This window comes from Narcine bancroftii, chromosome 1 (assembly GCF_036971445.1).
Source record: "Narcine bancroftii isolate sNarBan1 chromosome 1, sNarBan1.hap1, whole genome shotgun sequence".
In the NCBI taxonomy this organism is placed as follows: Eukaryota; Metazoa; Chordata; class Chondrichthyes; order Torpediniformes; family Narcinidae; genus Narcine; species Narcine bancroftii.
In genome coordinates this window covers 366,646,966-366,664,092 of record NC_091469.1, presented here as the reverse complement: position 1 = coordinate 366,664,092, position 17,127 = coordinate 366,646,966, and the positions used below count along the sequence as shown (strand labels likewise).

Genomic DNA, 17,127 nt, shown 5'->3' with positions numbered 1-17,127 from the left:
GGCACGTCACATGCTTGGCTGGTAGAGAAGCCTTGGCAAGTTTCTGCAAGGCATCCGCCTACTGATGCATGCTGCACCCAGTGGTCGGCTGATGAGAGACTGTATAACATTGAGGACTGGTTGTCAAACCTCTTCAGTGTTGCTGGAGTTATATTTATTCAGTTATGTTACCAGCAGAAACATAATGATTCTCATTTGTTGAATACAGATGACCCCTATGTTGGTAAGGGGATTCGAATTCCAAGAAAACAGTCCTATTCCCATCTTCCATCACAGAAACCCAAGTCATCCACAAGTGCTTGACGAAATGCGAGTTTTAAAAAAAAAACATTTTGTGTTTACTTATTTACTTTCACAAATTCTGTATCTCTAAGAGTGAGTTTTATTCCCTATCTCAAATTTTTTGGTAGTGAATTATGGGCAGATTTCCTTTATCCACATGGTCATAATGTAGGGGTTGCCTGTATGGTCACCTCCTGATGCTTTTGTGTACTTTACCAATTTTATTGTTTTAATATATTTTTCACTAGAATTGAGGCGAGAAGGATCTTTGTCTCCAGTGAATTCTCAAAAAATTAACATGTTATTGCAGTCTCCGACTGTCAAGTTCATCACCAACCCTGAGTTTTTCACCGTGCTGCATTCAAACAATGTGAGTACCTTTCATAACCCTTCCAGATTTTTCTATTGTCTTGTAACATGAAACACCACAAAACATTGTTTGGTATGGATGTTCCTTCTGATGGGCAATGCCAGCTTCCAGCTTCCATTACCCAGCTCCATCTTACCTCCCTTGGTCTGCTCTGCCTCTTTGGCCCCGCTGCAAAATCTATCCTCCCGCCGTGGATTCCAGCCATGGATTCCATCCCTCTCTGACTGACTGCCACTGGACAAGATCATTTACAACCTTGGTGTTAGATTTGACCCCATGACAAGAATATGCTTGGCTTTCTTAAGACTATTTCCACCTCTGTTACATCATCTGAGATCACTCCGTTTTAGCTTATCTGTTGGTAAAACTTCATACACATCTGCATTACAAGAATGAATTATTCCAACATATTCAGGACTAGCCTCTAAAAACATGAGACCTCCAGGGCCCGACCACACACTCACTAATTTCCTTTAAGACATTGACCTGTAAACTTATATTGGTTACTGGATAAACATTCCTCATTAATGACTTAAAATTCCACCACGACTTTGTGCTCCTTAGTTTTGGAAACTTCAGCCAAAATTATCCTCCTGACAGCTCTGGCCTCTTAATCATTCTCCCAAAAAAATTAAACATATGCTCTCCTCCCCTTGCATTTCTACTTCTCTTCCCTCTTTAGGAAGTCCCTTAAGGCCTATCTCTTATTTGACCAAGTGTTTGATCAAATAACTAATTTTTGGCTCAGTGTCAATTTTTTGTTTATTAGTTGTCTTGTGAAACAGTGAAACATTTTGCTATGTTTAATAATGATATGAAGTTTTGTTATTGGTGTAACTTAGTCTTTGTTTTTCATTGTGTTCTCCTTTTCCATTCATTATCCTTTCCATTCAATGCTTGCTTTTTTCCTCGACATAATAATATTTCTTGTTATTCTGCTGCTAGAGTCTTTGCTCTTCTCTCAAAGCATCTCCAATCCACACAGCAGGTGTGTTTTTTAATTACCTGAATTCCTTGACTCACTCCTACACTATTCCGTGAAAACTCAATGTAAGAGTGAGAAATAGCACACAATCCTCGAAGTGGACAGGATACAGACTGCACGCTCCACATAAAATTCAAAGGTTACAGAACATTATCATTTCAAAAAACTAGTATTCCAGATTCCAGTGTGCTTTGTAAATTTTTTGGGTAATTTCAGATAATTATACTGCATTTTACATTTTCCAAGCCTTTGATTCCTTGCACCACATCACCCTTCGAATTAAATCTCTCTTGTCTTCCACCATAACACAGACTTTCCCTTTTGTTCTCTCCTCCCCCACTCCTTCATTTATCTCCTTTGATTTTGACTGAATTTGTAGCACTTTATGGTCTGTACACAAATGACTTTCATTTACATTCCTTTTTATCTCGTATTTTTCCTTATCCATGCTGACATTCTAATCTTTGATAAATTACTTTTGTTAATAACAATGTCAGTCATCAAACCTATGTTCAGTGTGTCGGAAGAATGTAACATAGTTTGATAAAGGAAACACAAGGAACTTATTCAAAGTGTTTAATTAATTTTTGGTCGTTTTTTTCATTGAATTTCTTCCTACATAGAACAAAATGACACCGTACAGGCCCTTCGGCCCTCGATGTTGTGCTGATTCATTATTCCTTAAAAAAATACTAAACCCTCCCTACCCCATAACCCTCTATTTTTCTTTCAACCACGTGTATGTCCAAGAGTCTCTTAAGTCCCCCCAATGTTTCAGCCTCCACCACCATCCCCGGCAAGGTTTCCAGGTACCCGCAATTCTCTGTGTAATAAAAACTTATCCCTGATGTCTCCATTAAACTTCCCTCCCTTCACTTGGTACATATGTCCTCTTGTGTTTGCTGATCCTGCCCTGGTAAGCAAGTGCTGGCTGTCCACCCTATCTATGCATCTCATAATCTTGTATTACTCGATCAAGTCTCCTCTCATCCTTCTACGCTCTAAAGAAAAAAGTCCCAGCTTTGCTAACTTTGCCTCATAATCCAGGCAACATCCTGGTAAATCTCCTCTGCGCACTCTTCATAGTTTCCACATCCATCCTATAATGAGGTTACTCAAATTGAACGCAGTACGCTAAGTGTGGACTTACCAAAGATTTGTAGAGTTGCCACATGACCTCTCTACTTTTAAATTCAAACTCCCTGTTAATGTATCCCAGCATCCCATAGGTCATCATACCGTGAATTGGATTAATTTGCCATGTATCTAATTAAGCATTAGCGCTGTCCATAGTGTATGTTTTTCTCCACCAAAAGAGGGTGAAATCCAATTTCTAGGCAACCTTTTGGCCCAGTCCGATCATGAACATGAATTGACAGTAAGATGAGAGCAATGATCTGTTATTGTGCTCTGAGGTGAACATTTAAGGACCTGCTGAAACTAATTCTTGCATTTTCAGAGTGCCTATCGAATGTTTACCAACAGTACTTGCTTGAAACACATGATACTGAAGGTCCGCAGAGATGCCCGTAATTTTGAGCGGTATCAGCATAATAGGGACTTGGTGACTTTCCTGAACATGTTTGCAGATACACAGCTAGAGCTTCCTCGAGGGTGGGAGATAAAGAATGATCAACAGGGCAAGGTAAGAATGGTTGAGCTGACGAGAATGGAATATTTCTTCTGATTGCTATCAGTAAAAAAAAATCATTATAACGTTGCTATTCAGCCAGTCCACAAAAAAAACAGAATGTCTCCCCTGATCAAGCAGTTCTTTGCAATAAGTTTAATGTTCCTTTTGTTTTTACAATGTTGAGTACATATTGTGAGCAGTTGTTTCCAGTAATATTTTACTGCATGATTCAAATTGCCAGCAGTCTATATATTTTTAGTTAAATTGTTCTCCTTTGCAAATAATATCATGACATTTTTGTACATTTTATATTTAATAATCAAAACTTTTATTTACTTAATGCATAAATATCATCTAATAAATAAGAAAAAATATCTTATAGTAAAATTTGGCCTTCTGTGGTTACACGCATGATAATGTATCTACAACTTACTGTACACCTCATCCTACTGAGCATGAACTTAATTTATAGCGATTTTTCATTGTTGTTTCACACAAATGGCATCACAGGGAGATGGGTTCATAAAGAAAGATTTTGGCACATTGGCCTTCAAAAATCAATCTATTGAGTACAAGAGTTGGGATGTTCCATAAAGTTGTATAGGATATTGGTGAGGCCAAATTTGGATTATTATCTGCAGTTTTGGTCACCTAACTACAGGCAAGATATCAATAAGATTGAAAGAGTACAGAGTAGATTTACTGGGATGTTGCCGGAACTTGAGGAACTGAGTTGCAGGGAAAGGTTAAACAGGTTAGGACTTTATTCCCTGGAGCGTAGAAGAATGAGGGGAGATTTGATAAAGGTGTACAAAACTATGAAGGGTATAAATAAATGCAAATAGGCTTTTTTCCATTGAGGTTAAGTGAGATCTAAACTAAAAGACATGGGTTTAAGGTGAAAAGTGAGAAGTTTAGGGGGAATTTCTTCACACAGAGGGTGATGGGAGTGTGGAATGAGCTGCCAGCTGAAGTGGTGAATGCGGGCTCAATTTTAACATTTAAGAAAAATTTGGACAGGTAGAAGGATGGGAAGGATATGGAATGGGTACAGGTTGGTGTCTCCTTTCCTCCAGCTCCCCATCCCTTTTCCTCTCTATTCAGAGCAATCCCCTTCCCCTTTTACTTTCCATCTTTTTTCTCTTCTGCCCTCTCACCCATATCCACCCATGACCTCTTGCATGTGGCCCTGTGTTCTTCTTCCTGCCTCTCCCCACAAAATTTTATTGACCACCTGCTTTTAGCTCAGAACTTGACAAAAGGCTCAGCCCAAAATGTTGGATACATAACTTTGCTACATAAAGAACAATATGTGACCTTCTGGGTTTCTCCAGCCCTTTTGTATATTCAACTGCAATCACATTGTCTGCAGACTTTTTAATTTAACGTTAATTTTCAAGTATATTGTGTGCTATTTACTTTTCTATATAAACTGTTCAATATTTCATTAGAACAAAAATATTCATGAAAAATGTATACTTGAGGAAATTTACTTATTAGTAATGATAAATGCATATTAATATAGCATAATATCTTAATTAATATGGGGTGGTTTGTCAATGAGGAGCATCACCTGCTAAACACAGATTCTTCTTTCCAGTCATTTTTTGTTGATCACAACAGTCGAGCGACAACGTTTATAGATCCCAGACTTCCACTACAAAATGGGCGTTTGCCGAACCATTTAACGCATCGGCAACACTTACAGCGTCTGCGCAGTTACAGTGCAGGGGAGGTAAGAGTATACTGGACGTGATCAGTCTGTCCAAACAATTTTATAAGATTTCACTGTGTTAGATTAAGGTATTCAGCACAACCATGACCAGAATGATGCTGTGAAGAATAGCTTTAGGGAACCTGTTTGCATTTCACGTGCGAGTCAGAAGCAAAATGAGTGGCAACCACCTTCTCCTTCACCTCCAGTCTAAGCCCTTGAGACTGGCTACTTTAACTATCTCTTGCTTTGATGCTCAACTATCAGAAAAGCCACATTGGTGAAGATTCATTGCATTTCCATGGTAGGGAACTACCCATTTATTTAGAAAACGGGAACAAAATTGCACATCGAGTCCCAGGTATCGTTTCACCAAAGCTACATTAAATTGCAATAAGATATTTTCACTCCTCAGCTTAAATCTCCTTGCTATAAAGGTCAACGTACCACTTGTCTTCCTTCACCAGCATACTGACTTATGTGCAAACATTAGCACTTCTCATCAGCATACTCAGATCTTCTGTTTTTACTCCTGCAGTTGGACAACTTCACATCGAACCCCATCTTTGGTGCTGTTTGCTTAATTTGCCTTCATCCCCTCGAAACCTCAATGCTATTTACATTCCCACTTCATAGAAATGTTATGTGTTGGTCCCCTGAGTCAAATCAGCAGGAAAGATGGTGAAGAGTTGAGGTGCATGAACCAGTTGCTGTGACACTTCCACTGATCACAACTTGCCAATCAGAGAAGGACCTGATTAAATTCCAACACAATGTGTCCTGTCTGTTGACAACTTGCAAAGCATGCAAGTGCATTACCTAATTCCGTGCACACTGACCTTGTTCAAGAACCTCCTAAAGAGACCTTCTATGAGAACCATCCGAAAATCCAAACATAGCACATCCACTGGCTTTCCCTCTGCTGGATACATCCTCAGAGATCTATAAAATATCAGTTAAATGTGATTTTTATTTCATGTCTACATCAACTCTGCTCAATCATATGAGTATTTTTGAATTGTCGTGATATCACATCTTTAATTATAGATTCCAGCATTTTTCCAAATAGTGGGATGTGGGAAGAATGTTTTCTCGTGTGGCAATGCAGATTAAATGAATCCACGATAAGTATGAGAAGCGTAGGAGTACTCACAAGGGTGAAATCTGAAGACCAAAAAGAGGACATGAAGTGGAGCTGGCAAGCAAGATAATGGAAGATCCCAAGTGATTCTGCAGATATATTGAGAATTTTAAAAAGTGGCAGAGAAAAAAATTAATCCCACTAACAATTAACATTGTCATCTTTGTGTGGAGCCACCGCAGATGTGTGAGAGTTTAAATTAATATTCCTCATTAGACAACAGTAAAGAACATGGAAGTCAGGAAATGAGTTGAAAGGTCCTGGACCATATGGGTCCCACCAGGGAGGTTTATCAGCAGCCTTGGAACATATTAAAATGAATAAATCCCCGGGGCCTGGTGAAGTGTATTCTTTCAAGTTATGGGAATCTAGAGAAGAAAATGAGGAGGCCTTTGCTGAGATATTTACTTAATATTTGGCCTCAGGTGAGGTGCCAGAAGATTACAAGGTTACTTTAAAAAAGAGCAACAAGGATGAGCCAGGCAACTATTGGCCAGTGAGTGTCACAGAAAATTGTTGGAAGAGATTCTGAGGGACAGGTTCTATCAGCATTTGGATAGTCAAGGACTAATTCTAGGTCATTAGCATGGCCTTAAGTGGGGGACATTGTCTAATAAATTGAATGTGTTTTTGAAATGGTAATGAAGAGAACTGATGAGGGCAGCACAGTGATGTTGTATATATGGACTTCAGCAAGGCCTTTGACAAGGTCGCACATGCTAGGTTAATATGGGATCCAAGGGGAACTGGTTCATTGGATTCAAAATAGGTTTAGTGGCAGGAGTCAGAGTGTGATAGCAGGAGGATGTTTCAGTCATGTGCATGAGGGGTTGGTTCTAGGTTCATTGCTGTTGATCGTCCAAATTAACATTTTGGATGGTGATGTAGTGAATATGATCAATAAATTTGTTGATGACACTTAAATTGGTGCTATAGTTGGCCGTGAAGAAAGATATCTAAGTTTACAATGGGTTAGGAAGGTGGGCCAAGGAGTGGCAAATGAAATTTAACTCTGACATGTGTGAGATGTTGCATTTTTGTAAGGCAAACAAAGGTAGGACTTAAACAGTGAAGAGTATGGCCCTGGAAAAAAGTTGTGGAACAGAAATACCAAGGGGTCTCTGTGTTTCCTGAAAGTGGTGACTTAGTTGGTGAAGAATGCACTTGGCACACTTGCTTTCGTGGGGTATAAAAGTTGGGATCTCACAATTCAGCTGAACAAGGAGAAGGGTATCAATAATTGGAAGGGGAACAGAAGACATTCACCAGAATGTTGCCAGAACTTGAAGGCTTGAATTATTGTGAGAAGTTGGGTGGGCTGGGTCTTTAGTCACTGGCAAGCAGAAGATTGAGGTGTGATCTTATAGAGGATTATAGAATCAAGAATGGTATGAAATCTCATTGTCCTTTTCCCCCAGTAGATTATTCTAGATCTAAAGGGCACAGGCTTAAGGTGAAAAGAGAAGCATTTAAGAGGAATCTGAGAGGCAGCTTTTTCGTTCAGAGGGTGGTCCATCTTTGGAATTCACTACCAGAAGAAACTGCAGAAGTGAGAACAATTTGTCATTTAGACAGATACGTATATGGATAGGAAGAGCTTTGGAGGATATGGGACCAAATGTAGTTAGCATGGCAGTGTTGGGATGAAGGGCCTGTTCCAAGCTGCATGACTATAACTCTATGAACCTGAAACTATGGATCATTGTTTATATGTGTGATCATCGCGTTAAGATATAGTTGAGATGAAAATCTTTCTTGCAGTTTCATCACCATAAGCCATTGAATCTTTTTCTCTTTAAATATTTTTAAGGCAGAGGTAAATAGTTTCTTAATAAGCAAGTGCATAGGTTGGGGCAATAGAGGTCAAAATGGACAGACAGAGCTAGAGAATTGAAGTTAAAACTGCATCAGCTGTGATCTTATATGGAATAGAAGTCTTGAGGGATTACTCCTTAAGGCTCTGCAGACAGTTCCGACTAATGTTTCCTGCCAATTGCTGTCCCTTAACTTCATTCAAATTGATTGTACTTCATTTTCTGAACTGCTTTAATTATCAGAACCATGTTTCCTCCTTTTCCGTTTTGTATTTATCTTCTGCAGATTAACAATCCTGCAATATTGAATTCACAACATACTATTTAATTCAGAAACTATATTTCTGTCATGAAAGACAAATTTACTTTATTTCTTTTTCCTAGTGGAATGAATTAATCTACCTCATAATAAGTCCTGTGTACATTCAGATAAAAACATCTCTTTTCCCCTACTCTGACTAAATTAGAGCAACGCTCTTATGTTTGTAAGTTTTGTCCCTTCCTGACAGTCTCTGGTATCATTACCCATTCCTTTACTTTTCATTATTACCCTGTCTTTTATCTTTAACTTAATTATTTTCCCCTCGACAGAACCGCCCCTCTCTTCCTCTTAGCTATTTAGTGATGATGGCATTTCATATAAAGATTAGAGATATTTCAGGACAGTGTAGGTAGTCTGTAATAAAATTGTCATGTAGTTAAAACACCAATAGAGGACTCCTATTTGCAATTTCTATTAGGTCAATTCTGATAATGGAAGGTTACTTCTTGTATTGTTGGTATAGGCTTCCGAAGTTTCACGAGTTCGGGGATCTGCACTGCTAGCCAGACCTACCAACACTTTGGTGGCAGCTATTCGCAATCAGTACCATCAAGATTCCATGCCTGTGGGTAAGAATATGAAGAATACTTTAAAGTTCCTTTTTCATGTTAAAGGGCTTTACAATAAAATTCATGCTTGAAGCCATGTTGTGAAAGAGCACTCTCATTTTGGAAGAGCTTTCGAAATATATTTGTAGCCAAGTACAAAGCACTAAACTCCTGCTGCAATTTCTGGAGTTCCACATTGCCATTTATGGAGCTTATTTAATCAAATAATAAACATTTTAGGATGTGTGTGAGTTTTTAATTTGATTTAGCTAGGGAGCAGCTAGTGTTCTTAATGAAACCAATCTAGGTGTTCAGAGTTGTGGAGGGAGGGAGGGTGGTGATGGTAATATTATCTTTTGATGGGCTGAGAGGGTGGTGGCGATGGTGGCGGTGCAGGGGGGCTCCCCATGGTCCCAAAATTTGGATCATGTATTTCCCCCCTGCCCGATTTTGATGGGTCGTAAATTCCATGCATTCTCCTTCTGTTTAATAATGAGCAAATCTTTTGTCATCTCATGGCTAAATTGGGGTATACAGATCAAGGATGATTCAGCTTCAACACCCAACCTCCTGTGGATAAGTTAATCTCATTAAGGGAATATCTAGAGAAGATTAGTCATGCTTTTGTACTCCTAATTGTTGTCTTTTGAGTGTTGTCGATAAGTACAGGTAACATAGGAGAACAAGATCAAATACCAGAAGAAGGGCTCAGGCCCAAAGTATTAACTGTCTATTGCTTTCCATGGATGCTGCATGACCACCTGAGTTCCTCTAGCACTTTAGTGAACTACATTAGAGCTCAGCATCTATAGATTTCCTGTTTACCTAGAATAAGGTCAAATCTGGCTGTAACGTCTTGTATTGACGAATCAACTGCCGATTTTTCAATTCAGACCTACACTGGAAAATGGCCACCTGGGTTAGACATGTGTGGGCTATCAGAGCAAGTGAAATCATGCCCTAGCAGGAATCTGTCCCCTTCAGGTCAAATGCAGGTGCGGTATTAAATATAAAACCAGGCATACAAAATGTTTGGAATGCTCATTTGTCATTTTCATTTCCAATTACAGCATACAATGACAAGATTGTAGCCTTCCTTCGTCAGTCAAACATTTTTGAAATGCTTCAAGAGCGGCAGCCCAGCCTTAGCAGAAATCACACGCTCAGGTAAATGTGCATAAACTCAGCTGAGTTCAGGGGTTGTTTGTGGAACCGACCGATGTTTATGCCTGATTTACAAAACATAAGCAGCCAAGATGTACTTAATAAGCCAAGGAGCTGAATTCATGACATTATGGGAGTAAGAATCTAATTTCGAGCATGTTGTTTTTTCCTTCCTATAGAGTATACATTGCAGTACAAACCCAAACTTGACATCCTCGTCTCACTTATCCCTTAATATTTTCCCCTTATCCCTTAATAGTCCAATCCTCTGGATTTCTAATAACTTTAAAATACATGGTTGGTGTACCGGTTAGCATAAGCCATTACAGCACAAGTGATCAGGACCAGAGTTTGAATTACGAGCTGTCTGTTAGGAGTTTGTATGTTTTTCCCATGTCTGAGTGGGTTTTCCTGGGGGCTTCGGTTTCCTCTCACCATTCGAAACATACCTGAGGGCTGTAGGTCAATTGGGCAGCATGGGCTCATGGGCCAAAATGACCTAATACCATGCTGCATGTCTAAATTTAAATTAATTTATCCAACAATGCATTCCTGTGAGCATCTATTTTTATGATTTTTACTTTTTCCCCACTTTTGAACTGCATGCAGCTTTGCACAATTCTGGGGACTTGCCGGAAATTCATCCTGACCAAAGATGAATCTCAGCATAAAGTCTATCAGCTGCTCCACATTTATAGGGCTGCAGTATCATACAGAATGGAACAGGGTCTTCAGCCCAACTCGACCAAGATGGCATTGTGGGCTTGTCCCATTTGCCAGCATTTGCTCCATATCACTCAAAGTCCCTACCATCCCTGTATCTGTCCAAATGCCTTTTGAACATTCCAACTGTATCCTCTTCTATGGCTTCATCTGGTAGCTTATTCCAGATACGAATCACTTTCTGAGTGAAAAGTTTCCGCTCAGGTCTCTCTTAAATCTCTCCACACTCACCTTGAACCTATGCCTTCTAATTCCAGAATTGTCCACTGAGGGAAAATCACTGTCAGTATTTACTTTAAACCCCCTCATGATTTTATAAACCTCTTTAAGGTCACCCCCTAGCCTCCTACATTCTAAGATGTAAAGGCCCAGCAGAAACAAACACTCCCTATAACTCAAACACTCTAGTACCAGCAATATTGTGGAGAATTTCCTCTGCATCCCCTCCATCTTGTTGATATCTCTTCAACAGCAGGGTGACTAGAACTGCAAACAGTACAGGGGTATTCCAAATGTGGTCTCAGCAACCTTTGTACAACTGAATCATGATGTCCCACCTTTTGCACCCAATAACCCACACATTGAAGGCAAGCATGCCAAACATCATCTTTACCACCCTGTATACTTGACTCATCTGTTCAATGGAACTATCCAGCTGCACCCTAAGTTCCCACTGCTTGACAGCCCTCTCCAGGGACCTGTCATTTACTGTGTAAGTTCTACCCTGATTTGAATTAGTTAAGTCACTCTGTGGCCCATAAGGCCATAAGATATGGATCATTTAGCTCCTTGAGTCTGCTCCCCCAGTCAATTATGAGCTGATCCATTCTCCCACTCAACTCCACACTCCTGAATTCTCCCCATAACCACTGATGCCCTGAATATTCAGACACCTAATCAATCTGATTAAATACCCCTATTGACTTGTCTTCCACAGTTGCCCTTTGCAGCAAATTCCTGAAGTTCACCACTCACCTGCTAAAGAAATTCCTCACCATCTCTGTTTTAAGTGGGCGCTCTTCAATCCTGAAGTTGTATCATCTTGTCCACGATGCCTCTACCATGAGAAACATCTTTGCCACATCTACTCTGTCCAGGGCTATCAACATTCAAAATGATTCTACGAGGTCCCTCCTCATTCTTTTGAACTTCTAAGAGTATAGTCCAAGAGCCAACAAATGTTCCTCATATGCTAATCTCTTAATTCCAGGGATCATTATTCCCTGAACCCTTTACAATGTCAGGACAACCTTTTTTAATGAAGGAGCCCAAAACTCTACCCCATACTTTGTGAAGCCTCACTATTGTCTTAAAAGGACTCGATATCACATCCCTGCTGTTGTATCCTATTCCTCTTGATATGAATGCCAACGTTTCATTTGCCTTCCTCATCACTTTCTGAACCTGGAAGTTAACCTTTTGGATATCCTGCATGAGGACTCCCAAGTCCCTTTACAGCTCCAGATTTTGAATTTTCTCCCCATCCAAATGATAGACTGCCCTTTTATCCTTCTACTGAAGTGCATGGGCGTGTACTTTCCATCATTGTATTTTATTTTCCACTTCTTTGGCCATTTTCCCCAATCTATCTGTCTTTCTGCAACTTTTCCATTTCCTCCTCACTACCTGCCACTCCAACTATCTTTGTATCATCTGCAAACTTAGGCACAAAGACATTTGTTCCACAATCCGCATCATTAACATACATTATGGAAAGAAGTGGCCCCAACACTGACCCCTGTGAAACAACACTGGTAACCAGTAGTCAAGCAGAATAGGATTCCTTTATTCCCATTGTGTTTCCTGGCAATCAGCCACCACTAGTATCTTTCCTATATTTCCATAGCTCTCATCTTGTTTAGCAACCTTGTCAAAGGAGTTTTGAGAGTCCAAATGGATGACATTTCCCGCATCTCCTTTGTCTAGCCTGCTTCTGGTTTCCTAAAAATATTGCAGTAGGTTTGTCAGGCAAAATTTTCCCTGAAGGAAGCTGTGCTGACTTTGGCCTATCTTGTCATGTACCTCCAGGTGCTTCGTAACCTCATACTTGACAATTGACTCCAACAGCTTCCCAACCACTGATGTTAGGCTAACAGGTCTATAATTTCCTTTCTGCCTCCTCCCTCCCTTCTTAAATAGTGGTGTAACCTTTGCAATTTTCCAGTCATTCAGAACCCTGCTGGAAGCTATTGCTTTTTGAAAGATCATTGACAATGCCCTGCACAATCTCAATAGCTACTTCTTTCAGAACCCGAGGGTGCATATTCCATCTGGTCCAGGAGGCTGATCTATCCTTCCATCATTCATCTTCCCAAGCACTTCTTTCTGGTGATCATGACTGCACTATTCCTTGAAAGTCTGGTAAACTGCTTATGTCTTCCTTCCACAGTGAAGATTGATGCAAAATGCTCATCCAGTTGCTCTGCTATATTTTTGTCTCCCATCACAATTTCTCCAGCATCATTTTCTATCAGTCCAAGATCTACTCTCACCTTTTTTTTTAATAGTTAATAAACTTAAAAGGCTTTTAGCTCCTTATTGTTATTTGTCAGCTTCCTTTCAAAATTCATTTTTCCTTCCTAATGACTTTTTCAATTGCCTTCTGTATGTTTTTAAAAGCTTCCCAGTCCTCCATCTTCCCATTAATTTTTGCTTCTTTGTATTTCCCTATTTTTTCTTTTACTTTAGCTTTCACTTCTCTTGTCAGCAGTTGTGTCATTTTCCATTCAAATATTTCTCCATTTTTGGAATATACCTGTCCTGCACCTTCCTTATTTCTCGCAGAAACTCCAGCAGTTGCTGCTCTGCCGTCCTTCCTACTAGTGCCTTTCCAATCAATTTTTGCCAGTTCGTTTCTCATACTTCTACAGTCTCCTTTGTTCCACTGACATACTGAGACCTCTAATTTGAGTTCCTCCCTCTCACTCTGCAGGGAAAATTCTATCATATTATGATGACTGCTTCCTAAGGGTTCTCTTACCTTCAGCTCCCTTATCATCTCTGGTTCATTACACAATATCAAATCCAGAATTGCCATTTCCCTGGATGGCTCAGCCACAATCTGTTCTTCGAAGCCATTGTGAAGGCATTCGACAAATTCCTTCTCTTGGGATCCAGTGTCAATCTAGTTTTCCCAATCAACTGGAGTCTCTCTACTCCTCACCCCAATCCTCCTTTGACATGATCTAACAGGATATCTTTGTCTGAAGAGGATGTACAAAATCATTGAAGACCCTTTCCACCCTGCATGCAGCATCTTTCACCTGCTCCTGTTGGGAAAGAGATACAAGAGTATCAGAGCTAGCATCACCAAGCTGAGGCACAGCATCATCCTACGTGCAGTAAGAATGCTGAACGACCAAAGGAACTGCTCATACTAACTATCCTACACTCTCATATTCACAGAAAAATATTTATTTATATATATGACTACTTATCCTGAATGTGTATTGTTTGTTGGCATGTGTGTTATGTCTGGTTGTGTGTCTGCATGTATTGCACCGAAGACAGGAAAACGTTGTTTTGTTGTGTTGTACTTGTGCAATAAGATAAAAAAAATAAACAGCATGAACCTGCATATTGAAATTTCCCATTACCATTGTAATATTGCCCTTTTTGCATGTCTTTGCTATCTCGTTCAATAGTTTGCACGCTTCATTGTGGCTACTGTTTGGAGGCCTGTATACAACTCCCATCAGGGTCTTTTCACCTTCACAGTTTCTTAATTCTACTCACAAGGATTCTATACCTTCTGATCCAAAGTCTCCTCTCTCCAAAGATTTAATTCCAATTTTAACCAGCAGAACAACCCCACCCTCTCTTCCTGTCTTTCCAATACTCTGTGTATCCATGGATATTTAGTTTTCAGCTTCTTTCAGCCACATCTCAGTGATGGCTGCACTGTAAAACCTGCCAACTTCCAACACGATATTTCTTAAACTGTATGAATTTAAATACTAGACGATCAGTGCTGTATACATCATCCTTTTCAATTTTGTTTTCAAAGTAACCGTTAAATCTATAATCTTATGCTTGCAATTTTGCCCTATTGACTGCCTATCTCTCCGCACAATCTCGCCTCACAGTGCATCACTTCTGCCCTATTCACTGCACCCTCATTCTTGTTCCCATAACCCTGCCAAACTAGTTTAAATCCTCCCGAGCAGCTCTAGCAAAATTGCTCACCAGGATAAAGGTCCTCCTCCCGTTCAGGTATAATCCATCCTTTTTGTACAGGTCTTACCTTCCCGAGAAGAGATCCCAATGATCCACAAAATTGAACCCCTGCCCCCTGCATTAACTCTTCATCTGCCATAGCTTCCTATTCGTGCCCTCACTGGCAAGTGGCAGAGGCAGTAATCCAGAGATTCTGCTTTTTTTTAGTTTCCTTCCCCACTCCCTGCATTCCCTCTTCAGAACCTTTTTCATATCTATATCATTGGTACCAAAATTGACACAATATCCGGCTGCTCACCCTTTGGCTTGAGAATGCTGTGGACATGATCTGAGACATCCCTGATGCTGGTACCTGGGAGGCAACATACCATCCAGAAGTCTCAATGTTCCCCTAACTATCAAATCCCCAGTCACAATAGTTCTCCTCTCCCTCCCCTTCCCTTCTGAGCTGAAGGATCAGACTCTGTGTCAAAGACCTGGCTTCTATGACTTGTCCCTGGTAGAGCATTTCCCCTCCCCCCACAACAAGATTCAAAACATTATATTTAACTGTTGAGGGAACCAGCCATAGGGGTTCTCTGTGCTGACTGCCTATTACCCTACCCTCTACTAACATTCATCCAGTTACCCGCCTCTTGCCTGTTATGTTTGACTGTCTCCATATAGTTTCTGTCTATCACCCCTTCTGCCTCCCAAATGGATCAATTTTCTAAATGATCTAAGTCACATTGTAATCTTAGATATCCTTCCTCACTGCACAACAATTTTGGTGCCATCTGAAAATTCACTAATCAGGTTAACTACATTTTCATTCAAATCATTAATATAGATAAATAACAGTGGACCCAGAACTGGCTCTTGGTCCAATCAGAAAATAAACCTCCACTCTTAACCTCCGTCTTTCTCCACTCAACCGATTTTGAATCCAGTGGACAAACTACCTTGGATCCCACATGATTTAACCTTCCAGACTAACCTGCCAGGTGGGACCTTTTCAAAGATCTTGTGAAAGGACATCAACAATGTCCATTGCTCTGCCATTATCAATCCTCTTGGTCACCTCTTCAAGAACTCTATGAGAATTGATATACCATCCTACAAAACAACTGGTTAAGAACAACTCTAAGCAGAAGGTTCTGTTAGAGGAGAGTGAAAATTGTCAATCAACTATGAAGACATATTTCATAATTTCTGCTCACATATATTTCTCCAGTGGCTCAATAAACTATGGCAACAACTTGACTGATATTTACAGAGCAAGGAGGTCACTGCTTTGATTCCTCTGCTTTATTTAGTGTGCCTATCTCCCTGGAACTGCTGAGCAGTTGGTATTAACTGTGATGATTATTAAGATACCAACTTAGGGTTGTTGGCTCTGTGGTATTGAATGTCGGACCAGCCTTGTTTCTAAGTCCTGTTCCAAAGTGATCAATGACTTTGAAGGATGTCCCAAATTGATATGGAGAGGACAAGACAAAAAAAAGGTCTATAACTAGAGGATGTTCTTTCAGTTTTGACCTCCTCTACAGAGTTGTTCATCCTTAGTTTAACAATAAACCATGTAATTTACTAACTATAGTCAGGAAGTCCGCTGCAACTACTTCAGCTTCACAGTAACTTTCTGGAGATTTGGGAGAATCTCGTTCAGCTTCTGTTAGTACTGGTGGCCGAAGAAAGAGAATTTGCGACTAAATTTTCAGCCTATGTATTCAGTGAAGAAATAGGAGTTGTGTCCTCTACATCAGCTTCAAAGCAATTCATTTTTTCTCAACAGTTGGGTCTCCCTCATATCTGCTGCAAAATAGATATTTTAAATCTCTTCAGTAAACACTAATCTCCCACTTCCATGTGAATGGCAGAGTTGATAAATGCAGCTAGCTGCTCACTACATTTGATGGGAAGGGAACCGGGGCCTGTAATACTTAATGTTCATTCTCAAAACTTTTATTTTAAAATACAACCTAACATGGTAGCTGCATTGCAGATTTTTCTGAATGCCTGTTTCAATTTAGGATATTATTCAACATTGAATCAAAGTTCACTCAACGTTGTGGAAGCAAATTACCAAGCAGGAAAATGGAAAGCAACCAGCTGGTCTGGATAAAAAGAATGCTTTTAAAAGGGGGGGGGGGGGGGGTGTCAGTTAAATTAGGAAAGGATGATTTATCAGTCCTTTGGAGAACAAAAGAAAGCTAATGTTTGATTTAATTTTTTTTTCTTCCCAAAAGCTACCCTTTTAATTCATGAACTGGCAG

General features: G+C 39.9%; 1 protein-coding gene across 1 annotated transcript in view; it reads left to right on the top strand.

Annotated features, from left to right (window-relative positions):
• Positions 1 to 17,127, top strand: part of LOC138758395 (E3 ubiquitin-protein ligase HECW1-like) — a 284,362-nt gene that overhangs the window by 156,543 nt on the left and 110,692 nt on the right. The window contains exons 10-14 of the mRNA XM_069927283.1: positions 531 to 652; positions 3,097 to 3,282; positions 4,871 to 5,005; positions 8,725 to 8,830; positions 9,880 to 9,976. Coding sequence (XP_069783384.1) covers positions 531 to 652; positions 3,097 to 3,282; positions 4,871 to 5,005; positions 8,725 to 8,830; positions 9,880 to 9,976 — 646 coding nt within the window. The remainder of the gene's footprint in view (positions 1 to 530; positions 653 to 3,096; positions 3,283 to 4,870; positions 5,006 to 8,724; positions 8,831 to 9,879; positions 9,977 to 17,127) is intronic.